Below are 14,807 nucleotides of genomic sequence, written 5' to 3' on the forward strand. Positions count from 1 at the left end.
GTGACTCCATTTTTCACAGAGCAGAATTATGCTCCATAGGGGATTTAAGTGCTATAGATGCATGTGGAAATTGAATATTGAATAAAGAAGATCGAAGAAGAACTGGGACATTTGAACTGTGGCAGAAGAGAAGAATAATGAAAGTACCATGGACTGCGAAAGGACCAACCAATCTGACTTGGAAGAAGTCTGGCCTTCAGAGGCAAGAATTCATCTTACATCCTTTGGATATGTTGTCAGGAGAGATTGCTCCTTGGTGAAGGATGTCATGTTTGGTGAAGCAGAAGGACAGTGAAAAAAAAAGGAAGGCCCTCACTGAAATGGCTTAACCCCACGGCTGCAACAACAGGGTCAAGCAAGGGAACAATTGTGAGGCAGGCACAACACGGGGCAGTGCTCCATTCTGTTGTGCACAGGGGTGCAGCTACGGGTTAGACCCTACTCAATCTAAACCAGAAGGGAGACACTTAACGACCAATGGTTCTACAGTCTTGGTGATTCCAGTGGAAATAGGGATGGCAGCATCACAACAACACCCCTCTCAGTGGCGATCAGGGAAGTGGGATGGCGATGAGACCAAACACTAAACCATTCCCATTGGGTTCAGTGATTTCCCCCAGGATGACCAAGACTGTGCTCCCCACAGAGCAGACTGCCACAGGTCCCTCCCACTGACAGGGGTGGTGGGGCCACCCAAACCGCTCATCTTCCAGTTAGCAGCTGAGTGCTAGGGCACTTTGCCGTCAGGTATCTTGGTGAGCAAGAGGGTAGAATATTACTTTGTTTTGTCCAAAGTAAAATTTTATGGAATTACAAATTTCATGAAAATCATCCCTTGGCTGTGAGTTAGATCTGTTCTTGTGTCTTAAAGTCGGATTTGTAGGCGAGTCGAGCAGATGCATATGGTTCTTATTTAGCCAGGTTTATGGGCAACAAAAGAGCTCTGCCAATACTGCAGGTTAGCTGTTGGGCAGCTCAATGCAAATTTGGCAATTCATACCCATGAACTGGCTATCGTTATTTGGTAAAGGGGCCCTGGTAGCACAATGGTCAATCCCAGCTGCTAAGCAAAAGGTTCCTAGTTTAGACCCACACAGCACTTCCATGGGAGAAAGTCTAATGATCTGCTGATATATGTTGATAGGTGCCATCGAGTTGGCTCTCACCCATGGCGACCCTACGCAAAACAGGATGAAACACCGCGAGGTCCTGCAGCATCCTCACAGGTGTTGCTATGCCTGAGCCCATTGATGCTGCCCAATGTGCCAATCCTTCTCATCCAGGCCCTTGCTCTTTTTCGCCATCCCTCCACTTCACCAAATAGGACATCCTTCTCCATGGTCTGGAGACCTTCTCCAGGTCTTCTCCTGACAATACTGTTCTATGGAGTAATCCAAACACAAAATCACTGCCACCGAGTTGATTCCAATATATAGTGACCTGATAGCAGATCCTACTGGACAGAGTACCTTTATGGGTTTCTGAGGCATTAAAGTCTACTTGAACAGAAAGCCTCATCTTTCTGCTGTGCGGAGGAACTGGTAGGTTTGAACTTCTAACCTCACCTTTAGTAGTCTACTATGCCATCAGGGTTCCTTGCTAAAAAACCTATAGCCTAGATTTGTAGGGTGTACAGCTCACGATGACTAGCTGTATGTAAGTAGACCACTAGCCTTTGCTCCTTTACCATCAATGCCAACCTGGAGGTCAGGGGCAAGTATAAACTGTTTGTACCTCCAGAGGTCTAGCACCTAGTAGGTACTGAGAAATCATACACTACATAAATAAAAGAGATAACGATTACATTTTATGTCCTACATACATTGTAGGCATGCATTGCCTCACTGAGCTATGGCTGCAGTTTTTCAATATGTACCTTATGCATGCACAGTTACAATATGACTCAGCCATTTACTAGCTGTGATACTGGGCATGCTATAATTTCTCTAAGCTTTAACAAAATGGATAGCATAAAGCATTTCAGTGAGTTGTCGTGAAGTACCAGGTATGCTGCCTGGCCCACACCCAAGATGCAATAAATTTTTGTCTTACTATTGTAATTATTAAATGAGTTTCTTCTCTTGAAAACAGCTCACCAATTCTTGAAGCACCTCATAATTAGTGAAACTGGAACTTTAAAGGATGAGGTTCCACTGCATTGAATCTCCTGATAAACACTACTCTCTGTGGGCTTTTCTTTCAGGGAGCATTAGGTCCTTCTCTTGTGTGACCCTAGGGCCCTACACGTGGCTCTTGATTGGAACTGCCACACTGTGTTTAAGTTAGTTGATTATGTTCAATGCTCACTGCTACATGGTATGAGGTTTTACGGTATGACATCTCCATAATCTACCATCCACTAGAACTCTGGGGATGCTGCCCAATAGATGCGTTCGCATAAAGAAACGTGACTGATGCTATTACCTATAGTCACATAATGTGTGCACTCTCCTTACTGTTTCTAAATTACATTCTCAATAGGTGTTCTTAACCCAGAGAGGCAAGCAGGGCAGAAGGCTTTCATATTGTAGATGCAGAGTGGAACGTGCGCACTGGGATTCAGCGATATTCTGTGAGTGACAGTGCTAAGACTGAAACAAAACCACTTTTTATATTCTTCTAATAGTTACTCTATTTCAATAGCAATGATCTGATTTATCGGCATCTTATTTTATGAATATGTGCCTGCCCAGGGAAAATTCTAATGAAATTAGAGTTAAAAAACAATAGTTATCAGACCTGAAGACTAGGAAAGAGGCACACAGCTCACGGTGTGACTGTAAGAATCAAAAACATCTATAGTGTTAAAAATTCTGCATATACTAACACCCAAGTTCAACGAATTAATTTTCAAAGTCATCCAAATACAAAGTCTTTAGTAATTCTCAAACATGTATCCTTATGATAATATTTTGGATGCTTTATGCACACTAGAATATTCAGTAATTTTTAGTATGGGGAAAAGAAAGAAGCTTGAGACTGACAGATATTATTGTTGAATTAACCAGTAAGTGAGTAAACAGGATAAAACTCTCAGAAAGGGAAAAACTTGGAAGCAAGCTGCTCTTAAGTCCTTAAACCTAGCACATGCTCTGAGCCTGTCCACAGTCATACTTTTTATTAAGAAAGTACTTACATTAGGCCTCAGCTTGGCTGCCAAGTCATAATACTTCTCAGCTGCTTCATTGAGGCTAGCTTGTCTGTTAAAGAATAAAAATAGAAAGATATAAATATCATTTAATTGAAAGTTTCAGATAAACCAGAAAACCAAACCGAATGTCATAGCATCACTTCCCACCAATATCTTATAGGTGGTGTGGAACTGGCCCCAAACTGCCACACCTTAATGGAAGTGCACTGCCATCTGCTTCTCCCAGGAGCAACTGATGGCTTCGAATCATTGACCTTTTTGGTTAAGAACAGAGCAATTTAACCAGTGCACCACTGGGGTGCCTTAACATTGCTGACAGGAGAACAGAATCACTGTGAAGCAAAATAATATTTATAAAAAATACAATTATAGAAGTCAAACTCTGTTTTCCAAGGGAAACTATCATTAAAAATTAAACATTGTAATTGTGTTTGAAGCATCTCAGATAGCATCTCAGCATAAACGTATTTACTATTATTATATAAATACATCTATGTGAAACATTACCGAACTTTTCCAAGTGTGTAGTTGCTCGGTGCGGCCACGCTAGCTCTGAACACAGGGATGCTATGGACACGAATGCAACACTGGCCTGTCGTGGAATTCCTACAAGGTTCATTATGTTTGAGTCTGCATTTGCAGCCACTTTTGTCACTGCGTCTCAGGGTCCTCGCCTGACCATCTAGTTGGCTCAATAGGATGTTCTCTTCCAGGTATTGGACCCTCCAGATAACGTGTATCGATGCCTCGAGATGAAGTAACATCATCCTCAATTCTAAGGAACATTTTGATTGTACTTATTTTATGCAAATGCATTCATTTGCTGTCAGTTCATATTTTATTCAGGTTTTTGGTTTTGCTTTGTTTTTCAGTACTGTAATTCAAATACATCAGCCCTTCTCGGTCGGTCTTAACACAGTGTAGACATGCAGGTGAAGTGGCTGAGAAAACCCTGGCTTCACTGAGGTGGATACCTTGGGCTTCAAATGGACATCTTTGTTTTTAAACACCTCAAAAAGGTCTTTTGCAGACGTGCCCAATGCAGTATGTGTTTGCTTTCTGGACTGCTGCTTCCATGGGTACTGATGGTGGATCCCAGTACAGCGGAATCTCTGTCAACTTCAGTCTTTCAAAGTTGAAATTCCAATCAAACTGAAATAGTGTGCTAGAGGGTTGGGAATCTCCAGCTGGAACATGATTTCCACTCCCCACCCTCATCACCCCCCCCTCCCACAAAAAAAGTCTTATTATAGATTTTCAAAATGACTAATTGATTTTATTTCATGGAAACAGTGATCAGCGGCAGGTTAAAAGAGTTATGTATCTATCCAGAAAGCTACACTCCTTCCGATTTGCAGTAGAGGACTTCATATTTTATGCAGCTTACAGAGATAAAAAAGGCATGTCCATCTTCCTTGCTCTCTGAGCAGCAAAGGAGCCCTAAGATCTGGGCACAGCTAACTGCACACGCTCCACTGGCTCTTTGATTCTTGAATGAGTGACACAAGGGTGAAGGGGTGTCTCAGGGGAAGCAACGGGGTTTTGTCATGGCCCTATTACTGTAAAGAACTGCTGCTGTGGCATGTCCGACGTCTGGATCTCTGTTGAGGATCTTTTGTTATTTTCTTCTCCAAATGATTCAATCTGGAACAAACCCCACAGACCCAGCTCTCGAGCCTGCAGTGAAGAATTCGGTGATCTCACAACAGTTTCAAACAGCCAGCAGTTCCTCTTTCTTTTTCTTTTAAAACTTTCTATGGTGATTTGAGTGGAGGTTTACAATGAAAATTGAATTTTTATTAACGAATTAATACACATTTTTAGTGAATTTGATTGAAATCCCCACAATGTATCATTAATCTTTCCCCTTCTGCCCTGTATTTACCATTTCCATTTTTCTTTCTTTCCTCCTATCCATTCTTGCCTTCTGTGCTTTATACCCTGGTGTCATAATTCAATTTACAGGCTGGCTGGTTTGTCTATTGTTCAGTTGAGGGAATTGGGTCATGGGGATGATAAGTTCAATTCCAACCTAATGAAAGTGTAAGGGCCATAGTCTAAAGGGTTCTACTAATCTGTTATTAGACCAATACACCTGGGACTTAAAAATTACATATTTGTAGTTTTGTTCTATATTTTCTATTAGTCTATCCAGGACCTTAAGGGGCCCTAGTATGACACAGTGAGTTTCACATTGATCTGTGGGAAACAAGGGCAGCAGTTCAAATCTATCAGCCACTCTGTTGGAGAAAGATGAGGCTGTCTGCTTTCTGCAAGGATTTTCAAGTCTAAGAACCTAAAGGGCCAGTTCTACCCTGTCCAATAGGGTCACTATGAGTCAGAGTCAACTTGACAGCACTAGGTTCCGGTGACCAGCACCTTAGATTGTAAACCCTTTCAGAGCGATGCCAGGCACTATCTATTTCTTCTGGTCTCAGTGTGATGAAGGTTGAGGTCATGTCCTTGGGATTAATTTTCTTTACTCTTCTTGGCTCCAGATGGGGAAAGACAGACAGTTGTACTTTATATGGTCACTCACTATGTTTAAGACTCTATTGTTCCTCTCCACAAAAGGGTGGAGAACACTGTCTTGTGGACTAGGTTACACAGATTGATCTGGGGGTCTCCTGCCACTCTCTGAGTCTATTTCTATTGCTTACATTCAAACAGCAGAGTGGCACAGTCATGCAAATAACATGCGCATGAATGCCAAAGATAAGATTGTGAATCACCTATTCTTGTACTTAACAGCAAAGGCTCAGATCCTGCCAAATGCTTAGCAGAAGAAATCAAATGTCATGTTTCTAAAGAAATTCAGCACATTAGCCTCTAAAAATTTAAAAGGGTTACTAATGAGGCCACACTGTCTAAAATCCCTTTCAACATAGTAGATAAGTGACTTCAGGAACTCTTAGAAGGTGAACTGAAACATTTGAGGAACAAAAAAGGAGAAAGGACAAATACCAAATTCAAATACAAGTGGTGCATAAAAGCCCAGGTAAATGTGTACAATTGTAGTAAATGGCTTGGGGTTCTCCAGTGAAAATAGAATCTCCTCTTGTGATACTGGGAAGCTTTCAAGACATGAAGATCACAGAGAAGTGAAGAATACAGAGGAGATAACAAAATTTAATTGCCTCATATTTAGGTTTAAAAAGTGAAAGTTTACCAGACCTATAAAATGGAATTTGTACTTTGTTCAAGCTAAATAAAAACTATTCAACCATATCCCATTCAACCACATGAATGAAAAGAATAAGCAAAGGTAATATCTCTTTGGCGAATGAGATATATTTTTCCAAAAATTTAAAGGGAAAATAATTAGAAGCATTTCTATTTTCAATGCGATTATAGAGAAAGTAAAAACCCTTGACCTAAGGCTCCACTGGCCCCATGACATGTTATAATGTGCTATTGGAATTTATATTCTCATAAATGTTGAAGTTCAATTTCAATGTCAAGGAAAGTACTTTAGTCTGGTATGGAACAATAAAATTTCCCTCACTAGGGCATTTAAGAAGGTTCCTTCCACCAAATTACAGAATCACTTTGGTCTAGTTTCATTTGGAAATTTGAACCAGAAATCATTAGGTCATGCCCTGGAAGAATTTTCCCCAGAGGAAAATAAAAGGCATGGAGGTAGGAAATCAGGGTAACTTAAACACTACAAAAAAGGTAACTTACTTTGAAGCAAGACCAACCAATAGACGTCTAACATGGAAAGCAGAGGAAGTATCATTAATATTCATTTTTATAGATGTTCAAGTGTATAGATCAATAAGTTTCAAAGAAGAAGCTGAGGAATCCACTAAATGAAATGTTTCAGAACTGACTATCAAAAAGTAAAAATGTCTCCTCTCAGCCCCCCCAAAACAAACAACCACAGTTATTAGTTTGTTTTATATTTTAAATCTTCATACTCTAGTGATTGAATCTCCAAAGAATATATCTACTTTAGAGTCTTAGTTTCCCAAGGTAAAGGTAGAACAGATAATATTCAAATAAAATTAAAAAGCAGAAGCAAATATATATACATATATGTAACTTAACTGTGAAAGTTAATTTCTACTCTAGGGATTTGCTTCTATTACTAACTAAATGTATTCTATCATTCAATAGTATTTCCCCTAAAGTAAGAAAGAATATGCCAGTTCTACAACTGAATATTTATTTATATTCTTATTTTATTCTTAGACTAGATTATAAACTCAAACAACTGACCAATGTCTATTTGATGTTATGTGGTATGTTATTATGGGCTATACATACACTCTTCTCTTTACAAAGCACCCTGGCAGTGCTTAGTAAATTTTAATTGCATGGATGACTGACATTAGTCATCATTTGAAAAATGAGGACACTAAAAGCATTCTGCCAGTTTCTTAGAGGATGACGGATTCTACTAACTATTGTTAATAGCCTCAGCCACAAGATGGTTAGGAATTGATTGTGGGACTAAGTTTACCAGACTATTCTGATCTGTTTAAAGATACTGATACCATCGACCTCTCCTGCATGCCCATATCTAATCTTCCTGTCTTATTTTACTGGGTTATGTAACAGAATATTTCTAAAACCTCTATGTGTTACCTATAGGATATAAGAATTAATTATCTCATTGATTAGTTACTGAGGCATGAAAAAGTTGCTGATAAAAAACCACTATATTTTAAGGAAGAATAGCCCTGGTGGTGCAGTAGTTACATGCTCATGGAGGCGACTGAGTTGGAATCGATTTAATGGCAGTGAGTTTGGCTTTGGGTTTGATTTAGAGGAATTGAGTAATTCCCCCAAGGTTACAAGAATACAGCTGGTAAGTGACTGAATTGGAAATCAAGAAATCAAAACTCAAAACCTAAACTACAGGTTTATGTTGACATCTCTGTATATATGAAAAGAGAGAAAATTATTTATAGTCTATTATTTTGGGGCAGATTAGTTCAGATGCAAATGATGTTTTATTTCCTTTGCTGTAACCACCCCAGCCCACCTCTACACACCATGTGAACAAGCTACATCAACTGCTAGGAAAGGAAGAAGCCATATTCATGGTCTATGAAGTTTAAAGGCCACCCTTTACCTGTGAGATGACATTTGGAAGGTAGAAAAGAGTTGGCAACTACATGATTTCCTTCCTAACCCACAGAACTCAAAATTGATGAATGGACATCACCAGACCAAACTAAGCAGTAGAGTGTTAAGACCAAACAGAATGAAACAAACTGTTATATTTGTACACTACACCTTAGCATTCTCCAGACGAGGGAAACAGGGAGGGATTCAAGAGTAAAGGCAAAGTGAGAGGGCATAAAAATTAAACCAAAGGAAAAAAGTAGCAAACACTCTCTTACACTCCTAATTTCCCTTTTTTTTATGAGATCACATTCGATGAAGGGGGGAAACTAAAGTTGCTCATGTCTAAGTGGAAAACTCAAAAGGTAAGTCGTGGAGCAAATGATCGGCTTTGTCAAGGTACCTCTGAGGCTAGGAATTGATAACCTTATATTTGGACCATAGGGTACATTAAAAAGTCAAGAACAAGATGGTGAGTAAGAAAAACCACTTAAACCAGGAAGCTGTTCTAGATCCACAAAGGTGATTGAATCCATTTAACATGCCACCTTATCAGTCCACATATGTCTGATATCTCAAAAATAAAGAATTCACTATCATGCCAATAGTGGGCTTGCCCCCTAGCATTCAGATGGAAGATCCTTTCTCATTATCAATTTATGTCCATCATAACCAAGAACCATTCCCTCTAGCCAAAAGATCTGTGGCCTTCCAGGGTCAAAAAAGGCCAGGACATAAAACAAAAGTCTACACAACAGTAGTAAACTGGACTGTCAATTAAACCTTGAATTCCCATGGAATTCAGTGAGACAACCCTTTACTAAATGTCTCCAGCTTGAGTCTGGGACTATCAGGGACAAGGCAGGCTCCGAACGGAAACAAGTCGATATAGGAAACGTGGCTGTTTCCTCTCTCTGTTAGTCACATATGGAAGGGCTACCTTTGGATGCACAGGTTTATGGTCCAATAATCTGATTTTAAAAAGATATATAGAAAAAATATGTAATTGAATTGTGCTTTGAAATAATCACTTACTGTACCCTGCAAAATATCTGGAGAGAGTATGATTTTTTAAATCACTTAAAATTATCCCTATTTCAATATATTCTATGAGAGTTACAAAATCAAAGGTTGTATACTTCTCTCTGCAGTATACAAAAATAAAAATCTAGGTGCATTTAAAAGACACTAACTGTAATTACTAATCTTTTGAATTGTTCAATTTGAATTTAAAGTGATTCAGTATGAATAATAATCACTGTTTGTCTCACACAAGAGATCATTTATTTTGCTTAAAGTACTGCTGGTTATTTTCAAGGTTAACTTAAGAGTCTCTAAAAACCGAGCGAGAGCACTGTGTGTTCATGTGTCATGAAAGCAGAAGCAAACAGTAGCTGGGATTTCCTGGGTTCTTGCCAATCACTAGACTGATGCTGATGCTGAAGTTCCTCACAGCAGTACTACACTGTCATTTTAGTCGATCCGTTGTACAGTATGGGTAGAAGGAGGGCTAATAGGAGACTATAAAAACGTATTTAAAAACCTCAAAATCGGAAAAACAGAGTTATATTTAAGAACACTTGCGCAGAAATAGCCTTGCAAGGAAATGCCCACAAATAAATTGCTTAGGACGAGCAAGTCTTCTCACATGAAAACAACTTCTCTGTCAAGACACCAAACCAGCTTTGTGACCCGCAGGCATCTGAAGTTTAAATGTGGGAGGGCAAAGCAAAACCGTAGCAGTAACCTAGGAAAAGATTAGGCTGATAATGTAATTTTATTAATAATCCCTTTGAGCCAGAAATCTTGTGATGCCCATGAGTCCGAGTCCATTCTTTCACGACCTTTGTCCTCTGATGGTGAAGAACCAAGGTCACCCTATATCTAGAAAGACAATGAAGTGTATAGGGGAAAAAGTGTACTGGGCTGAAGCCGTCCATTGTAACCCTCCTCTATAGCCAGTGACCACTTCTGGGTGTGAACACTTGATCCAGGACAGAAAAGACCAAGGGCCTGTGTTGCTGAAAGGCCAGGTGCTGCAAAGAGGTGAATCTGTGGGAATTGCTGAAACTATGCTGTCCTGAACGAAGAACTGTATCCTAAGCACTTCTGAATCTGAATGGTAACCAGCTACATCCCTATTAAGCCTCATAACTCCAAGTATTGTCTGTGTGTTTTTGATAGCTATTTTAATGAATTCTGGAACCTGGCACAGAGGTAAGCAGAGCATGGGGCAGATGCTTAGAGTCAGAGTTGTAAGGGGAGGCATGCCTGACAGGCTTCGCAGGAATCACCCTTGGGCTGATGGTGAGTCTCCTCCTCCCCCCTGTGAAGTTACGGAAAGTCAAGACACTCTCCCCTGTGCTCTTTCTGCAGGGGCCAGCGGTTTGAAACCACCAGTGGAAGGCCTAGAATGTCTTGCAGGCCAGGTGGTGAAGGCAATACCCTCACCACAGTACCTCCACATGGGTAAATGAAGAGCGTATTCTCCCCTTCATCGACTTTGGAAAATAACCTGATGCTTCTTCTTTCTTTCCTACAAATGTCAGTTTTAAATCATTTCCAATGGCAGTTGGAGTTACCTATTGAAATGCTATAGTCATATTTTCGCTTTGCTCTCTAGGAATGGAGGAGGCAGGGAGAACACGCTGGTGCAGTGAATTTCTCCTTTCCTTGCAGGCACAATACAGTACCCTCAGGCACGGGTAAAAGTATGCACTCATTTTCCTTCTGGCTGCAATGATGCAGCCAGTAATGGATAACGCAATCAGATGACGGATCCCAACGTTACTTCTAAAAACAAAAAAAGCAAGACAAAAACACAGCTTGTCAGACTATATGAAATGCACGTCCCATCTTCACCGACTGGAGGTATTTACTTTCTGAAGACCATACCCTTTTCTGTAAAATAGAAATAGAAGTATCTACTTCAAGATGTGCAGTTAGAACTGATTTGATATTTCGCTATCAAATGCAAAGATAGAGACATGGGAGATACCTGAGTGCTACTCTTCCCCTTGACCTTACAAGTAGACTAGGGAAAAACAAAAACAAAACTGTACCTATAAAAAAATACTAAGAATCTCAGTAGCTTTTAGTGTTTCCACACGGGCAGCAAATTATGTAATCTGGCTCTTCTAGACAGTCTTTAATTCTCAACAAATGACCTTTTCGTGAATGGGTTTGGTAAGAAGGTGGGGAGATTCTGATGGGATTCACCTGTGAGTGATTGTGAGCAGGATTCCCTGAAATGCCACACTTCTGTGTATAAAATAAGCCCCAGGAGAAGCAGGTGGAGGGAATCTCGTTGCCAATATAGATCCAGGAGTAGCCAGCATGCTCTGCACCTGAAATCTCCAAGCAATAAGCCTCCTGGATCTAGAGGACAGCTGTGACGGCAGCAGAGCAGCAGCAGCCGAACCAGAAGCCAGAGAGCAAGGAAGTGGAGGACTTCCCAGTCCACGGAGCAAGTCCAGCCAAGTGCATTTGCATGAGCGGCTGCTTGTGAAATGGGGTGTCTCTGGGCACTGACTGGTGGCGCTGGGCTTGCTGACCCACAGAAGTAGAGCTGAGTGCCTTTGAGCTGAGACTTACTGGAGGGACCAAAAGACGACATTATAAGAAACACGAAATGCTTAGGTGCTTCATTTTACTTGGACCATCCTCAGCTAAACTACCAAACTAAACCGTACACTTGAAAATTGTGGAATACTTGCTTACAGAGGATGATCCTTATCCTTTATTGAGAATTGAAATGAGTCTACTAAAAGTTTCTCATATTTCAATCCCAGGTCCAAGGAGCTACTAATTTCCAACTATTCTAGCTATGACTAGTTTTCTTAATACTGCCTGTAGGGAGCAGAAACTTTTCTAAGCCTGACCAGCTGAGAATGGTGAGAATAGAAAATGCAGGTAATTTTCCTCCTTTGAGGTGTCATTTTTTTCACTTGTTAGCAGCCCTAAATTAGCTGAGGTAATGCCCACGCTAGCGAAGCACATATGTCCACAGTACAGATTGGCCACTAGGAGGCGCCCTGGTGGTGCAGTGGTTCCAAGCTGACTGTGATCCTCCCGGGCGCCAGTTGGAAACCAACAGCAGCAGCTCCACAGGAGAAAGACAGGGCTTTCTACCCCTGTAAACCTCACGAAACCCACGGGGCCCACTATGAGGCAGCACTGACGTGATGGCAGTTAGTTTGGTTTGGGTTTAGAGACTCTGATTTTTAACTAACGGACCATCTTTACCAAGTATAAACCAAGGTCAACACAATGACCTGAAACCATGTTCATGTAAGATTCCACATCTGGAACACCTCTTGAAGGTTGCAGCAAGATACAGATTGGCCCTTGACTGGTCCTTGATCTTCGCTTTTCCCAATCTAGTCTCATCCAGACGGAATCTCTTAAAATTTGGAATAAGCCACTTTTTTAAACTCAATTTATTCTTTAGATCATTTCACTGAGAACTAGCAAGAGAGAGTGGATTAAACATGCATGCTAGAACCTTATGAATTATAAGCTTTTACTGAATAGTTAATTTTGGATTCCAAGGAACTATTAATCCAGCTACCCAAATCACACTCACAGAGACATCTCTCCCTCATATCCAACTCTTTGCCAGACCTTGCCAATTTTAACTTCTAAATATCATTCAACATAACAGTTCTTAAGGAAAAAAATTGTTATCAAATTCAATTTAGTATCCTGTGGTATCCCCACACGAAACAATAGATAACACTAAGCAACAAGCAACTTCTTGACAGCTAACCATTTTGATAAGGCTGCACTCCAGGGGCAGCAGGTAATCCTTCTTACTCCTTTTAGCAAACTAAACTGAATATCTTGATTAGTAACAAGGTTGGTGTTCAGTTTACACAAGTACTTAAGAAATGCTTGACTTTTGGAGCCCCAAAGCAGGAGCAAGAAGGGAAAACATTACTGGAGATGGTCCCCAAGGCGAGTAGGATGGGACCAAGTTCCCGTTGTCATAATACAGTGTTAAAGAGAAGTTGCTGAAAAATAATCCTACATATTCCCCTCCCACTAACTTGTACCCGACATATTCTCCTGGTTTCTAACACCGTGATAAGGAAAAACAGTTACAAGTCATGTATTCAACAAGGACATGCTTTGTAATGTTCTTGTAATGAGTTTCTATTGGTAAACCTTGAATCTGATATACTGAGTTAATATATGGTGAAACATCCTGTTGAAAGTACCTATTGCGTTTAAGATGAGATGTAAAAACGTGTGTGTTCTTATCCTTGAAAATGCTTTATTGTGACTAAAGGTTGGCATTTTACTCATGAAAAACAAAGTTATCTTCCCTGAAAAAAAAAAAAAAACAAAGCCAAGGACACTTAACCTTGTCATGCGAATTAAGGTATCTTTTAAAATTTACCCTTGCATTTAAACTTCTTACAGAGAGGCTGCTGTTTATCCTAAAAATGTACCAGTACTTGATTAACACCTGACTTCTCCGGTAGTTGTCAGCTTCCTTGGGTTCATTTTAAAACAAGTGCTTCACAAGTGATAAATAACAGATAGTCAGGGCATCCAAGGGAAACTTCAGAGTATAATATTTTTCTCTCTGCCAGGTTTTACATTTCTTATCCATAATTTATAAAAAGCCAAGTAGAAATCCATTAAGATACAGCTCTAATGACAATCTCAAATGATAGACCCAAACCAATGTACACATGTTATACTGAATTTTAGTTCCTTAGGTGGAGAGACAGGGGCATATGAGGGACATCAATAATGAAGGCACTGTATTTTAGTCTGTATATGTATACAGCTGTCTATGTATTAAAAATAAATACTCACAGTCATCGAGTTAATGCGACCCCACTGTGGGTTTTCGAGACTGTAACCGTTTCTGGGAGTACAAAGTCCAGTCTGTCTCCCATGGAGCTGCTGGTGGTCTCAAACTGCCAATCATGCAAATCGCAGTCCACTATGAGACCACTACGCCATCGGGGCTCTCTCTATATAGAACTGTATAGGATTGATCTACCCACGCACTCCTGTTGAGGTAATTCAAACTCCAACTCACAGCAACCCTATATAGGGGTTTTCAAGACTAAATCTTTATGAGAGCAGGTAGCTTCCTCGATCTCCCATTTAGTAACTACTGGTGGGTTTCAACAGTTCATAGTCACCAATGGACTTTATGTGCTCTATACATGTGATCAAATGGCATAGTACTAGGTACATACACACAGAGGTACAGTGAACCCGGGAAAGTCTGTATCAATGCCAGTATCGTGGTTGTTACATGATAGTTCTGTAGGATATTACTATTGGAGGAAACAAAGTAGAAGGTACAGAAGCTCTCTGTTTTTTATTGCAACTATATCTGAATCTATAATCACACTTTTAAAGTTCATCTTTTTAAGGGATGAAAATTTCAATGAACTCCTCTATTATTTTTCCATTATTGGACCTATAGGGCAGAGTATCTATAACTGTTCCTTTGAATTTCCAACACTGTAAACTGTTATCGGAGCAGACAGCCTCTTCTTTCTCCAGTAAAGCAGCTGGTGTGTTCAAACTGAAAGCCTTCCCATCAAGTAAGCCATGT

General features: G+C 40.2%; 1 protein-coding gene across 1 annotated transcript in view; it reads right to left on the reverse strand.

Moving 5' to 3' along the window:
• TMTC2 (transmembrane O-mannosyltransferase targeting cadherins 2) overlaps positions 1–14,807 on the reverse strand; it is a 512,083-nt gene that overhangs the window by 76,772 nt on the left and 420,504 nt on the right. Inside the window, exon 11 of the mRNA XM_004700423.2 lies at positions 3,137–3,200. Coding sequence (XP_004700480.1) covers positions 3,137–3,200 — 64 coding nt within the window. The remainder of the gene's footprint in view (positions 1–3,136; positions 3,201–14,807) is intronic.

This window comes from Echinops telfairi, unplaced genomic scaffold, assembly GCF_000313985.2.
Source record: "Echinops telfairi isolate 266 unplaced genomic scaffold, ASM31398v2 ScPeMD7_2;HRSCAF=8, whole genome shotgun sequence".
Lineage (NCBI taxonomy): Eukaryota > Metazoa > Chordata > Mammalia > Afrosoricida > Tenrecidae > Echinops > Echinops telfairi.